General features: G+C 38.4%; 1 protein-coding gene across 6 annotated transcripts in view; it reads left to right on the plus strand.

Annotated features, from left to right (window-relative positions):
- The first annotated feature begins 307 nt into the window (after positions 1-307).
- Positions 308-15999, plus strand: part of cep162 (centrosomal protein 162) — a 28842-nt gene continuing 13150 nt past the window's right edge. For 3 of the 6 annotated variants that reach the window (XM_018665734.2, XM_018665736.2, XM_018665741.2), the window contains exons 1-13: positions 308-361; positions 1479-1580; positions 1942-2074; positions 4481-4537; positions 7582-7725; positions 8032-8209; positions 8798-8877; positions 8968-9029; positions 10429-10459; positions 11170-11244; positions 12360-12566; positions 13296-13377; positions 14958-15222. In XM_018665734.2, coding sequence (XP_018521250.1) covers positions 1521-1580; positions 1942-2074; positions 4481-4537; positions 7582-7725; positions 8032-8209; positions 8798-8877; positions 8968-9029; positions 10429-10459; positions 11170-11244; positions 12360-12566; positions 13296-13377; positions 14958-15222 — 1374 coding nt within the window. In that variant the 5' untranslated portion in view covers positions 308-361; positions 1479-1520. Of the gene's footprint in view, positions 425-1478; positions 1581-1941; positions 2075-4480; positions 4538-7581; positions 7726-8031; positions 8210-8797; positions 8878-8967; positions 9030-10428; positions 10460-11169; positions 11245-12359; positions 12567-13295; positions 13378-14957; positions 15223-15999 lie in introns of all 6 variants that reach the window. The other 3 variants (XM_018665737.2, XM_018665735.2, XM_018665738.2) reach the window with 3 other exon arrangements.

The raw sequence follows: 15999 nt of genomic DNA on the forward strand, positions 1-15999 counted from the left end.
GTATGTGACTGGGTAGTGGGCTTCTAGTGGCCTTTCAATTTTGTGTGGTATATTCCTGTTTATTCCAAATAAACAACATAAATTATCTTTATGTTGTTTATTTGGGTTCTGGTCGTCCGAATCTGCATAGTCCACCATAAAAATGGAAATAGCCATTCAAGATGAATATCATGAGGTGCTCTTTGTGTCACATGGCACACAACGTTTACGTCAGTATATGCTTTTACCAATCCATGGAAACCAAAGCCGCTGCGGTTTTCATTTCTTATGACGCATTCTTTTCTAGCCAATCCGGTTGGTCTATTCACCCGGGTGTTGTCGCGGGAACTACCACACTCTCCAAAAAACAAAACAAGCAAGGGTACGTATCAGCCAGCCTCAACAAGTGTTACCTTGAAAGAGCAGCTAAAGTGGAGTATTTCATGTGGGTTCTGTCGACATATGACTGATACTTGTACGCTAATTAAAGTTTAGTATAAGTATAGCGTATTATTCCGCATGCAACAGGAAAAGTTAGCGTCCCTCTTCTAGCCAGCTGACGTTACTACTAGCTAGAGAGGGATAAACGAGTTAGCTACTGTTAGCTGTGTCAATTTGCCTGAAACATACCGGAAGTAAGGGAATATTTTTTCAAAATAGAAATGGGGAGGCGCGTTACTGCAGTGAAATCTGAACTGTCCCCAAGTGACATTTTGACAATTACGAAGAAATCGCCCGGCCATTGACTTTCCTGTAACAAAGATTAGGCAGTATAACTCGACACTATTTGAATACATTATTTTATAGGATTAAAAAAAGAATCCAATTTCCCCTTTTTATTGACATTCTTCAAGTGAAATTAAATGAAATTGTACTAGATTCTCTTGACACTACTTAGTGTAGATAGCCAAAGATTTACTTGAGTCATTTAGTGTGTGAGATTTACTTAAAGAATCTAAATGTCGACGCTTTTTGATACATTCTGACAGTAACTTGTGACCGGAAGTGGTACTGTTTATGCTTTTTCTTTACTCCTTGCTGATAACGTCCAGTTCCCTCATGAATGTATCTTAAAAAGTCAGTCTTTGTTCGTAAATCAGACAATTTTCCGCTACAGTGGCCTTAGGTTTAGTAATCGGAAGGTTATCATGAAAGATTTAGTAAGCATTGTTCTAGCGAGCACCATATTATTTCAGTGAAATTCTGCCTTTCTAGCATGGTTTATGGTGGGAGCAAATAATCCTGGTCACCAAAGGCCTGTACTACGCTCAGCATATCCAGGATATCTTTTCATTATTTCGTTATATTACCATTCTCTGCCAGTATTTTGTATTGGTATACACAATTAAAAAAGAACATATGGTGTCTGTAAATATATTGCACTTTATCACATTTAGGCACTTCGATGTTCAGTGTATTTGATAACATTTGTTCAGCAAGATATGCTACACACCTGAAGTGTAATTTCTTTTCCCAAATTGCTTTTCTGTTTCTGTCAGTTGTCTGGCTTCCCATTGACTGATGGAGTGGACAGTACCACTATGTCTCATAGACTGACTAAAGAGGAGCTGGATGAACAGTTTGAGCTGTTCTTAAAGGAGGTAACTTAACATTCTGTACAAGCCATTATGGATTATGATGTGATCCTAAAAGCACTGCATGAATTGCAGCATATGAAATTAATCATCAGGTATTATTCATAATATCATATTCACAGCTTCAGACACCAACTCCAATTCTCCTACAAGTTAAAACACTGACTGGATGGTCACTTCTTTTATTTAAAAGTACTGTAAGCCTTAAAGAAGAGCAAGAAACTGATCTTTACCTTCAACTACTGTTAGTTTGACAGCTGAGTTTCTAAATCTGCCTGAGATGGAGACAAATACAAAGGATGTCATGATTTAAAACACAGTGTTATCCTGAGAGCATCTCTCTGACTTAAACCTGATTCCCTGTCAGTCTGTTTCAGATGACTCTGTGGATTTGGGCAGCTCTGAGAAGCAGCCCTGTGCTAAAAGCAGTCAGAAATCAGCCCTGAAACCAGCAATATCATGGCAAGATGACGAATGCAGTGGGGGAGGAACAGGGAAAGGTAATAATGAGAGAACCCTATAATTTCTATCACACTAGACATGTTAGCCTTTGGCACTTTTCATAATGACATTGTGTAATGTCATTGGCTACAGTTGTGTCAGTGCTGAAGCTGTGCAATCGAGACAGGAACTAAGAGAGGATTTGGGCATATGTTACAGGATTTTACAACTGCAATTAACAGCTGGCAGTCATCAAATTCCCATATAAATAGTCTAAAAAAGCTAAATAGAGGTCACTGGCTCAGCAGGGAATATTTTGAGTGAGAGAGGACAAAGAGAGAGAGCAGCATTAGAATTCCTCTAATTTGCTGTAGATCCAGTATGTAAAGTTTGGATGCAGATATATTTTTTATTCATGATTTTTTTTTTTTTTTTATTGAATATGGTTGTAAATATACACTGGGACTGCATTTTCTGCTACAAACTACATCCTTTTATATTTATAATGACACTGTTGTGTGTTTGAAATTGTGCAGTACAGTTATTATTATTTGGATTTGGTGAGAGCACAAGTGTGATTTAATGCTGTAATTCACTCAGATAGGAATTACTGGTGGCACCATTTGGTTGTTTGTAACAGAAACTTGTTGGTAATTGTTTAGATGTTGACTTTGGCACAGTTTTTTACACTATGAGTTTATCTACAAGCTTTTGTTTTATTGTAAGAACTGAAATGATTAGTTTGTTGATCAATGTGCTCTTTCTCTTTCCTCTTATTTGATAGTAAATCAAATATCTTTGGATTTTTGGATTGTGAGTTGAACATCTTGAGCTGTAGGAAATCAGGGCTGCAGACCATTACCGTTAAGTCGCATTTTGCAACCATTTTTTGAGACAGTGCGACAAAATTTTACAACTCAGACCCCCTGCATGAGCTGCAAATATACTCACCGTATACCCATATTTGTGGCAGACTGCGTCAGTATCAACGTTGACCATCACATATTGATTTTCTATTTCATTATTTATGTCTTGCTGCTCCTCTGTCCAATGCATGCACCACACACACACACTCACACACAGAGTGATCAGCTGAGTAGAGAGGCAGCTGTGGACACAGTGACCGAGGTGTAGTTAAGATAATTTGAGCTGATGACAACTATGATTGTTAGTTTAAGTGCAATACAGAGTAAAAGCCAATAAGAACTTTATCAAACCACCTGTTCAACAAGCCTTTGGAAGAGCAATATTTATATTGTGTCCACAGTTTGTCCACTATCCACATCTGTCCAGGGTGTACCCTGCCTCTCACCCAATGTCATCTGGTTGGCTCCAGCACCCCATGACCCTCAGAGAATAAGCAGTGTAGATAATGGATGGTACAAACGATTAATTGAGAAAAAAATCACAAATTACTTGCTAATGACAACCAAGTTGTAAATTGACCTTACTTAGGAAGAGTACAGTAAAGGGATGTCACTATCAAGTTGTCTGGCCCCAGTCTGAGTCATTTATTATTATTATTGTTGTTGTACATGGGGGTCCAATCCCATAACTATATTTAGGCTCATGGTTCAAAATCATAAAGTTAACAAGTTTAAATTATTGATATGATATGATGGAGGTTGAGTTTGAAGAATGTCACCACTGACCGTGACATGACACAGTCAACATGACACTGAACAGAAGACACCTCACTAAACAAACACTCTGTTTCCTTGTGATTTTAGTGTTAATATCGACATAGTGTTTCCCAGACACAGACACTGCTACACAGCAGCGTGCAGAGACTACATGAATCCATAACAGCCAAGTTTAATTTAGGCCTGTCACCAACTCACAGAATTAACATAAATTAGTGACAGCTGATATGATGTTCTGCCAGTGATGTCATTTTAAGTGACAAAAGCAATTCGCAGTATCGGCTGAAAATTAGAAGTTGCCAGCTGAATATTTTATACACTGCTTAGCTAATAATTAGAGCGTAGTGAATCTGTGTATTTTTCCACACTCAGTGTCTGAACTCAGTCAGTCACTGCTATACCCAGATTAAATTTCATATTCACATACTAATTTACAGTGCCTTATGCAGCTGAATGCCCCACTGTAGAGCCTGAATGTCTTAAAGAAGACATTCAGTTTGATTTGTTAAATACTATAGCTTTATGCTCAGTGAGCAGTTGAACAACTATACACAGCACGCTGTGTCCATAACACACATTAACACAAATCTTTAAGCCGGTTAAGCTAAAATTTGTATTACTTTCTCAGAGACCAGTATCAGACTCATCTAATGAGTCTTTGGAAGTGTTGCCCTTTTTGATGTCACTGATAAAATTAAAACATGAGATTCACTGCAAAAACAAGCAAATGTGCAGAAAACTGGATGCACTTTTCACAGCTCTGTCTGCTAACAATCTCCTGATTTGATTGATTGTTCTTTTGTGTCTTTCCTCCTGTCCCAGCAGAGACAGACAAAAGCAGATTTATCAAAACCAAAAAGTCCCAATCTGAGGATGAAGGTGAGAACAAGTTGAAAGAGTCACACCACAGAGCGCTTAAGTTTTTAGACTACTTCCACATTCAGCGGATTCATTTGAAAATGCTGTAATGTTTCTGTAAAGGTCATGGTTATTTTGAGTCTCAGTTGTTTAAAACTCAGTTCCATCCCTTCCTGCTCACTCACTGATGACCTATACTTTGTTTTCAGATAAACTTATGATTTACTTGTTCTCATTTATCTGTTTTCTGTCTCTGCTGTCATACAACAGAATGAGTATGAAATAGTGATTTTCATTCCAGAACAGAAATACAGGCAAGTGACAACAGCTGTTCTTGGTGATTGGCTATATTGACATTTAAATAGAGCGACTTAGCGAAAGTTAGAGGCAATAAAAGGTTGTCCTCTTTCAGCCACATCTTCACATGACTGGTTTATGGAATCAAGTTGCATTGTAATCAAGCTAAGTTTTACTTGTCCACACTATCAAGCTAGTGTTTCCAGATTTAACATTCTGGACGCTGTTGTGGTAAGAAAACGCTTGCAAAATGTGCACAAAGGGCAGAGAAAATGTAGTTTTTATATTTAGCCAGATTTATGTGGTCATATTCTCAGAACAGCAGTATCATCTGTCAGTCTTGTTCGGCGGTGTACATGTTGCACACAGTAAGGTGTTAATAGGTATCATTGCACACTGCGCTGTTGTCGTATAAATTGACCCAATTTTCCATACACCCTTTAAGTAGGTAAAGGTGCCAGAAATCTATACCTCGCTTACAGATGAGCTGTTCAATTATTTTTCTTGTTGTGGCTCCTGTTGTTGCCATGGTAGCACACAGTGTGAAGCTGGGCAAATGCAACCATCGTCCACTAGCTGAGTGTAACCAGGTGCATACACAAGAGGGTCAGCTGGCTTTTCCTCTGTGTCTGCTGCTGTTTTCACTCTGACAGCCGTACAGGTGGCAGCAGAAATCTCTCTCTTACTGTTGGAAAGTAGCTTTAAATCAACCTCTCTGAAAAAAGATTTAGAAAAGATTTGCATTTGGAGAAAAGATTTGTATTTGCAAAAAAAAAAAATGAGACTGAAAAAAAAAAAAATCTGTGAAGAAAATCCTATTAGTGGTAATACTAGACACTGAAAAAATAAGTGCTTTCACGACCATCTGTGTGCAGATACAGAGCGGGAAACAGCATGTAAAACACTAATCACACAGCAGTTCGGTCAGAGGGCAAATGGTTCCTCTGCCTAAAAGCTGCAGTAGATCTTCAAGATGAATGATGGCATGGGCTCCTCCACAACACAGATGGGTTTAACTATATTTAATGATGCAATAGAAAATAATGGTTAACATTTGATGTGTGTATATGCAAACCTACTTGGGTCACACAAGAGCCTGTGTCGTCATCCATCTTGAAAATCTTCTATTCCCTTCAGGACTTGAGGTGGAGATGAAGGCTACAGAACCACCTCCCCTCTGATTGGACAATTTGACTGCGTTTTGTGATTGGATTTTCATTGATCGATCAGATTCAAAGGGAGAAGTCAGGGTCAAAATCATACTTGTAATTTTAGTGTCACAAAGTGTGGAAACATTTAGCTCCAGATTGTTACATGCAGTTTTCTGCTTTGCATCTGAACACAGATGTTCACAGTATCTATTTGTAACATCCACTGATATAATTTGGTGATTCTACAAATTTCTCATGTAGATTTATTTTGTATGTCTACAACTAATGTATGTTTACAACTAAACAAATTTTTAAAATAATTGTGGACATCACTTTACAAGCTCAAAATCTTATTGACAGTGTATTGAGTCCATAAATATTCAACAGGCTTCTTTTGTAGAGTTAAATCTTACACTTTTGTCAACTGCTAAAACTGTGGGTCTGTATGTCACTGGGTGGCAGTATGGGGCTATTAGTGACACAGAAGTATCCTGTAAAAGTTTCATCTCTTACCCATCTTAACATATGTGAGTAAATTGTGACGTTTTCACCATTTAGCATGCAGTTTATTAAGGACTATGAAAATGTCCCTAATAAATTGAAAGACAAATTCAAGCAAGTTATTGCTCTTGTCAGAGGCTGTATACAGTACTAGTCAGATATTCATGCTGATAGTTAGTGCTGAGTAATTGTGGACTGTTATAAATACCTTTGTCAGGAATTAAGCCTCGAGTCATTTGGGTTCCATCAACCAGTGGTCCCAGTTAGTACCAAGGAACCCACCTGCAGCTCATGGATATAATTAATTTAATAGATTAGTTAGCAAATTTACACCACAAGCATTTTATTAGGATACCATACTAACACTGGGTAGGACCTTCCTTTGCTCTCAAAACAGCCACAGTTCTCAGTGATATGGATTCCACAAGATGTTGGAAACAGAGCTTTCAGACTCTGCTCTGTGCTGATATTATTGCATCACATAGTTTCAGCAGATCAGATCTAGTTCATGAAACCAGTTTGAAATGATTCTTTCCCAAATGAAATGATGCATTATAATGGTAGAAGTAGATATGAGAAGATGATAAATTTCACAGCAGTTTCAGAAATACTTAAACCAGCTCATCTGCCACCAGCAGTTATGCCACAGTCAAAGTCACTGAGACTTTTATTTCCCATTTTGATGTTTCATATGAACATCAGCTAGAAACAACAATGTAGATGATTCATGTGATTTTGAACAGGGTAAGGACTATAGACACGTCTTTGCATGGATGGATGGATAAAATTGGAAGGAAAAAACATTATGTCTGGTTTAAAGACGCAACACACCTGTAAAATTTTTAACATCTGATATAGTCTCTATGACAAATGCACCAATTATTGTGATGTTTTTTGCTGCGATTGGGTCAGATGTTGAATCCTTTACATGAACATGTCATGATCATATTATATTTTGAGAAAAAAATACACTAAAATAAATACCTGTAAATAAAATATATAGGTTGTGTATTCATAGTTGTTAATCATAACCTCAGGTTAACTGATGTGGCTTCACATGTCCTGCATTAACCAACACAAACTTCATATATGCTTTTCAATTACATTTTTGTCCAGGACTGCTGGGCTCTGGGAAGTCTTTCAGAAAGTCTTTGAGGAAGTCTCACCCTATTCAAGAGGAGGATGAGGATGCAGGAGATACTGGTTTGAAGGAAGATGGACTGGAGGCAGTTCTCAGGATAGATAACGTTCAGACAGATGGTGAGCACTGTGCAGATATATGCTTCTGGTTGGAGCAGTTTGCCTGCATGCCTCTCATATTCTATTCTGGCTACTTGTTATGGAATATCACAAAACTATTCTAATCTGTCCAGTGAGAGTAGAGGAGCTTTTCAGTGTGATCAGGTATTCCAAGTAACAAGTCACGGAAGCACCCAGCAGCCTTAAGGGTATCAGTCCCTCTGTTTGGTGATCCACATCCTGTCTGAGTGTGGGACATTCCACCTTAAAGTTCAGAAGTATCACAGTTGTGATTTCCATGTGTGCTCTTCTTATACATGTATGCAGACTCAGTGATGGTACCAGCTGTGAACACGATCAGCATGGGCATGGACACTCTGGAGGAAGAAGAAGAGAAGGCCAGGTTTTTTGCTCAACTAGAGGCAGGAGCCTCATCAACTATAGATTACTCCAAGCTGAACAGAGAGCTTGACTCAACAAGTTCTACCATCGGTCCTAACCTCAGGTATGGAAATGGCCTCGGTTTGATATTACACCCACTAAAAGACTGAAACAGATAAATCTAGTGGTCTCCCATCATATACGATAACAAAAAGATTGTTTTGGTGCCAACATAACAGTTCATACCCACTCGTCAGGTTTTTCATGCCTCTGTGCTGGCAACAGCTGTGGCTGGAGACATTGTGTTTTTGGGTTGTCTGTCACATTCTTGTGAATGTGATATTTCAGCAACTTCACCAGAGAATTTCTTCAAATTTGGCACAAACATTCACTTGGGCTCAAGGATTAGCTAATAAAATTTTGATGGTTAAAGGTCAAAGTCACACTGACAGTGAGTGTAGAGTAGCTGCCGCACTAAACTCCTACATCATGCTCATCTCACATTTTAACCAAAAGACTCTCATTGTATTTTCCTTGCACATCATCTGTGATGTGAAAACATAAGATTTACATGCAGTCAAAATAATAGCATGCGTCCTGGTCAGAGTTCATTCAGCTTATGGGTCATCTCATACTGTGGCTTTGCTGCCTCTCTGTCCTTGAAGCTCAGAGTTGTCACTATCATTAATGAGGATGAATATCTTCCCTCCAGGAAAGCTGAAGAAGCAGTGGAGCAGAGTGATGATGGTCAAAGGAAGGCCAGAGTCACAGAGACCATGAGAACTTCTCCAGGTAAGAGTAATGAATCCTTGGCAAACTCCCTTGTTTTTTTATCACTCTCTGTGCATCTTAATCAGGTCTTTTCTCCTTCTGTTTTTACAGGCTCTCCACACTACAGTGAGGATTTTGAAGATGAGGAGAATGCGAAAGAGCCACTGGAGGAGGTACGTACTTAGAGACTTTGTTAAGTTTGGGCCTTAGTCACTCATGGTCATCCAAGTTTGAGCATGAGAACTCCTTCCTGATCTTGGGGACATTGTGTGCCATAAAGGGCTGGGACATCATAACCTGTCTCTGTTCATTAATGTTCTCTGTTGATGGATGTGAAAGCTAAGGAGAACATTACAATATTTTGTGTGAAAGAAAAAAAAACAACCGATCATATGAGTAGACAAACACACAGAAGTTAATACAGTAATGGGGTATTCGCTGATACAGCATCTGGCTATGGATGAGTGTAGTATATGCTCTTGTGACTTAAAACCAATTAGGTTCATATGCCAGCAAGGGGTGTGTCTAATGTTGGATGCTGTTAACACAACATTACCATTCAAGATGAAAAACTAGTTCAACTGATGACACTTAGACTGCTATATAGAGAGTTTGAAATGTATCAGCTGATAGCATTTTTAAATATAGGCACATAACATGAACAATTTTTATATTAATTCCTTGCATTTTTTAAATTGTGACCTTGATACAGTACATATTGAGGGGACATTTTTAACCACTGGGAACTTGTTTGTTTCTGTTTCTTCATGTCTAGTGTGTGTTTCTGTATTGCAATTTCTTGTTACTTGTTGGCTGAAATTATACTAGTACACCACATTTTGTACATCAGTACAGATATATGTGCCATGAGCTAATATCAACCAACATTGTGCTGCTACAACACAGTGTTGATACTATGTTAGCAATGTTATATTGAAGCCAACTACAGTCTCTGGAATCCCAAAACATTTTTCAATTGATGCAATGCAGTTGTTTTTGTTGTGCCAAGAAATGGATCATGTGCAAACAAGAGAATAATGTGTGTGCACAAGTTATATCTTGAGATGAAAATGATAACAATGATGATAAATTATAAAAATAATCTACTACAGTCTGCATCTTGTCAGTTCCAACCCCTGGGCAAAGGATAAGGAGTCACCTGAAAATACACTTTCCTTCTTGTTAACTGCATTGCAAAGAGAGATAACATAGTTTCAAGAGTATGGCTGATGGGACAGCAATGAAGGTGACATGAGTTTTGGAAAAGATAAAAAATCTGTGTGTCTATGTTGCTAAGGATTTCTGCAAACATGAAATCCAGAGGGATGCGATAACAGTGCAACACACTGTTAAATGTTACATGTCCCCTGAAAGTTACAGCCGATGTTGGTGACATTTAACAAGGATAACGTGGTAGAAGTGCACTTATCTTTGGACTGCAAGATGCTGATAATGTTTAGATGGGTTCAAAGCTGAAGTCAGCTCAGAAAACAAGGTCAAAGTGTAGACATGCTCTAAGCTTTACCTGTTTATTTTGAAATATCACAAATGTACATTATTATCTGTTTTCAGAAGTCTACGATGTCCTCAATTATTGCCAAAGGTAAGAAAAAAAATTCCTTGAAGTCATTTGTGGGTAAGAAAGGAATATAGTCTTTCAGTCAAAGAGAAATGAGTTTGATGGCTTAGTAATACTAATGATAACATCACTACCAACAATATGTACAGTGCCTTTATAAAATATTCACACCCCCTAACTTTTTTCACATATGTTGTAGCCTTATGCTAAAATAAAAAAAAGTAATCCTTCTGGAAGTTTTTACCATCTCCACACAGGATCTCTGGAGCTCAGCCAGAGTGACCATTAGCTTCTTGGTCTCCTCTGTTATCAAGGCTGTTTCCTGAACCTTCAATGCAGCAGAAATTTGTTTGTAGGCTTCCACAGATCTGTGCCTCAACACAGTCCTGTCTCTGAGCTCTGCTCTCAGTTCCTTCAATCTGATGGCATTGTCAGCTGTGACATCAGAATCAATTGATTTTACCACAGGTGGACACCAATCAAAGTGTAGAAATATCTCAAAGATGATCAGTTATTTCTTTCTGAATGTAGATTGAGGAGCAATTTTGTTTTTTAGCATAAAGCTACAACATAACAAAATGGTAAAAGAAAAAAAAAAGGGACGGGTCTGAATACTTTCTGAATGCACTGTATGTGTGTGTAAAATCATTGAAATGTCTCATTAGTGTTCTCTGTTTTTATTATTATTTTGTCAAGTATGTCTTAAACATGCTCACTCTTAACCTTTGTGTCAGTTTCTCTGTATGATTCTTTGGATGACAATGGTGGAGAAGACAGAGGGAAGGATACAGCAGGATCACTGGACAGAGGTATACACCCTGGACGGGTACCAGCCTATCACAGGTTTGAGATGGACAGCCATTCATGCTCACTGTACCTGGGGGGAACCCACGTTGGCATGGGGGGGAATATGCAAACTTTGCACAGCAAGGCCCCTAGGTCAGAGGGACAGGGACTGAAGAGCACAGGTGCAGGTACAGTGAGAAGTACAAAGTTCTCTCCAAGAGAGGAGGCTGTCATTGTAGTAAGGCAGTGGATGGCTCTCTGCTATCCCAATTTAAAATACACATTCCTCCATACATTATTAAAATTGGCCTAATTATCCCAAACCACTTCCACAGCAGATATTCCCAAAACACCAAATCCGAATCAATGATTTATCACATAGTTTATAGCTAGGTGTCCCTTGAAAGATATTGTAGAAAAAGAATTTAGACCTAGAGCACCCAGATGTGATACTTAATAATGAGCAGACTCTATAGATATAATGAAACAACATAATTTATTTACTACTAAATGGATTTGCCAAGTGTGTTTGGGGGAGATGTAATTGTTCACATTATGAGAAGAAATCAAGAAGTCCTCACTCCTCCACTCCTTGCTCGTGTGTGGCCAGGCAGACTGTCAGTGTATTGTCAATCCTTTTTATGTGGAGAGGGTCTCTATCCTTCCTGACACTAACACACCTGCTTCCAGCCAATCCAGGCTGTCAGGGAACTTCTGAGGTTACGCTGAGGGCATTTGCAATGTGAGACACTCACTCATGCTACTGGTTAAATAAATGACCCAGAGAAGTTGATAAGGTTGCATATTTTTCCCTGAAAACATATTTGCTGTAAAAAAATTAGTAGTACATAAATGTCATTGCAAAGGAGCAGGTTTAGAAAAATGGGACTAAATCTTGAGAGGTTTTTTGCTGTTGTTGTTTTTGTACATTTTTGTTGCTTTTACTCAACAAAAATCATTGTGTATACATTTCAGTCCATAAAGACTTTCATCTGTGATTTTTCTTTCCTCCCACTTTCCTTCTACTTTTGTTTGAGGAAATGTGTTTTTTCACATGAAGTCATTGAGCCTCTGATTGTTTCTTATGGAGACTTTTATGATTCACCACCACTTCACACTGAATGTGTTCACTGTACAGGCCAGACGTATGTGCAGAGTGGTGGCTCAGAGATGGAGGCTCTGCAGGAGGCCTACAGACAGATCCATGTTGTGGAGGATTCAGATGACTATAATCACCATTATTCGTCTCTGGAAGGGAGGGGCCGGATCCACAGACCTGTGTCTCCGTCCTCGCCTCCTCAACATGCCAGACAGTCTCTTCAGCCTGTCTCTACCAACGAGTCAGGTCAGTTACAGCCCTACTGTAAACAGTATGTGGGGGAACTGTGGAGTCCATGTCTGTCTGTCTGTCTGTATAATTCACTGGTCTAACTGCAGGGATGCATCTACAAAAACTGCTCCCCAGTTAAGGACTTGACTCCTTTGAAGTCTGTATATAAAGACTGATTGCATTATTCAACACAATTGTCTCAGTGCAAAGTTTCCTGCAAATTTTCCCCACTAAAGCACCTGAGAAATGGAGCCTTCTCTTTCCCAAATTTGGAGGACACAACCAGCGTATCCTTTACAGCTGTCAGTATCCCACAATCCATCATACTCTGGTAAATTCTTTAGTGATATTTTTTGGCAGTCCTTGTCTCCTCCTAAATACTGAGGCAATAAAACACCTTATCAACATGCAGAGTCTTCACTGTTTGTACTTGTTAGCAGCATTTTCACCAGTACATGGCTGTTGCTACAAGCAGTTGCAACATTACTACCTCTGCTAGTTGTTACTTGAACTGTCATGAGTTGAAATAAAATATACTTATAGATTTCAGACTCTGCCTTTGGTCTCTCAAAGCCTGGGTGGTTTTATTATTATTGGGATCAGCAGACAAGGTTTTCAGTTGTCCAAAGGTCACAGCATTACGGGCCATGTCCATTGAAGGAAACCTGCACTGAGGTGTTTCCATATGCCAAGATCATGACAGGACTGAACTATTTGGAATAATTATTTTGTATTTGTATTTAGAGCTACCCACTGCAGAAGAGCTGATGAGGCCCATTCGACCAGAGCAGGACCATATCAGAGGGTTCACACTCCAGCCTGTCAGGTTAGGACTGCAAAATCTTGGAATTATCCAAAATTCATGTGAAGTATCTCAGACGTCTGGATTAACATATCTGGGGACATTACACATGCACCACAGAGCTCTGGCATTGCTGATTAGCCTAAGCAGTTCATTCATTCATTAAAATTGTACTTAAGATGAGTACACTTAATTGTAAATGAATAATAGTAATAATCACTCTAACAGTTGCAGTGTCATCCACTCAGAGCTGTTAACTCACTTTTTACATGGAAAAAATTTGTAGCAGTACAATAAAAGCTGAAATTTCACATTAAACATAATAAACTATAATAAATCAATCAAGAATGAAGGTTGAATAAAATAATGAAGAAATAAAATGAGAATACCATTACATATCATTTAAATGCAACAATATGGAGGGAAAGCCTATTTAACCTATTGAAACTCAGATGGCTCTGTAAGACATATAATGACAGAGGTGTATATGGCAGCACATACATAGAATATATATTGTATACCCATAACCCAAATTTCTTGTTTGATGACCCTTCCTCAAATGTGGAAAACCGAGTTATTCAAATTAGAATGATCTGGATTTTTGGTTCTTTGAAACAGTTTTAAAATACACCTGCAACTGTCAGAGCAACAACCCCAAACCTGCAAAAGTGTAGGCTTATTGATAGTTATCTGGATCATGAAGAAATACATTTTAATTATAAGCATACTTTAAAAATTCATCTAAAATCATGTTTAAAAAAGCTTGAAATGCATGAACAATTTTGCCAAAGTGAGTTCTGCAGTTAATGATTTAATAAATTAACTGAATTGTTCAAATTGAAACAAAGTCTTATTTTAATGCCAAATTCATTGCTATATTTTCTGTCTCCTTTGGTCTCAAACACTTAGTCTTTAGAGTTTTTGTCGTTTTGCTTACAATGCCCCAAAATCTGGACTGTGTTTTCTTGTGTGTACAAACTTTTTTTGTTTTATGTTTTAGCATGTATAAATCTAATCAATCAAGCTGTGATAAGGAAATCAACAGATGACTAAGTATAATAACCTGCATGTCCTCATCAAAAATCATAATTCTCATTGTTCTGTCTTTATATGTCTAAGAAAGGAGGCCATTTGTATCTGAAAACTAGTTCATGTATGGGATTGACCCTAAAAGGTCTTGGTCAGGAGGCAGCGGTCAGTAGGAAGGATGAATTTAAAACCAAAACCAAAAAACGAATTATTGTTAATTATGATTACCTAGACACCTTTGCAGGCCTTTGGTGCACATTCTGTTGTTCTAAAGACTCCCTTCAGGACCATTAGTGTCTCTCGTAAAAGCTCTGTCTTTATTAAAGGAACAGTCTGACACATGGACTTGTTTGCTATCAATAAACCTGCAGACAAATGAAAAAGACTATGTCATTTTCCTCCCTTGGCGTTGTGTGTAGAGATATAAAAAGAACATGTTTAGGGTTAAAAAGTGGGGTCAAGTGTTTTGAGACATTGTTGAGCCTAGTACTGTATATCAGTAGAGAAAAAATAGTTCATAGCAAGTTACATCAGTAACACAAAATGTTTTTCTTCTCTACAATTTCCAATAACAGAACTTTGAATCTTGACCAAGAAAAAACATCCCGCTCAGAAAGGACAGATGTGACTTATACAGAGTCTCAGCTGAAACGATCAGGAATGGCTGACCCAGTTGCAGAGGTAAAGGGAACTAAGGGATTTACTAGCCACCCATCCAGCTCCCCAGACCCTCCCCATCATGATCTGACATGGAGCATCAGAGAAGAAGTAGAGAGGCTGATGGAGGATCAGAAGTCTTCTTACATATCCTCTCAGACTGGCAAAGTTAAGAAACAACTGGTGAGGCAAACTTCAAACTTTCCTCTATTTCAGTAATGCTTGTTTTTTTAAATAGATTTAACAGAGAAAAAGAGGCAAGTTTATGATATTTGGCAATTTAAATATAATTTGACTTTATGATTTACTTCAGCATATAGTGCATACATTCAGACCCTTATTTTAAGTTGCAGCCTTATGCTTACATGATATTTTTTTCCCTCATCAATCTACAGTAAATGCCACAAAGTAAAAACATGGTTTAAAAAAATCATCAGCTTGATGTTTCTACACCTTGATTGGAGTCCAAATTCAATTTATTGGACGTGATTTGGAACTGCACACACCTGTGTATAAGGTCTCACAGCTGATAATGCATATCAGCGGAAAAACCAAGCCATGAGGTTGAGGGAGCTGCCTGCAGAGCTCAGAGACAGGATTGGGTCAAGGCACCGATCTTACAAAGGCTACAAAAAAACTTTCCACTGTGTTGAAGTTTCCTCAGAGCACAGTGGGCTCCATGAGTCTTAAATGGAAAAAAAACTCTTCCTAGAACTAGCCACCTGCCAGCCTGATGGTCACTCTGGCTGAGCTGTAGAGCTCCTGTGTGGAGATGAGAGAAACTTCCAGAAGGACAATCATCACTGCAACACTGCAAGACATGAGAGACCACTTGGCAGTTTGCAAAATAAAAGCACCTAAAGGACTCTCAGACTGTGAGAAACAAGATTCTCTGGTCTGATGAAACCAAGATTGAACTGTTTCGCCTCACCTCTAAGCATCATGCATAGAGGAAACCTT

Source organism: Lates calcarifer, linkage group LG15, assembly GCF_001640805.2.
Source record: "Lates calcarifer isolate ASB-BC8 linkage group LG15, TLL_Latcal_v3, whole genome shotgun sequence".
In the NCBI taxonomy this organism is placed as follows: Eukaryota; Metazoa; Chordata; class Actinopteri; family Centropomidae; genus Lates; species Lates calcarifer.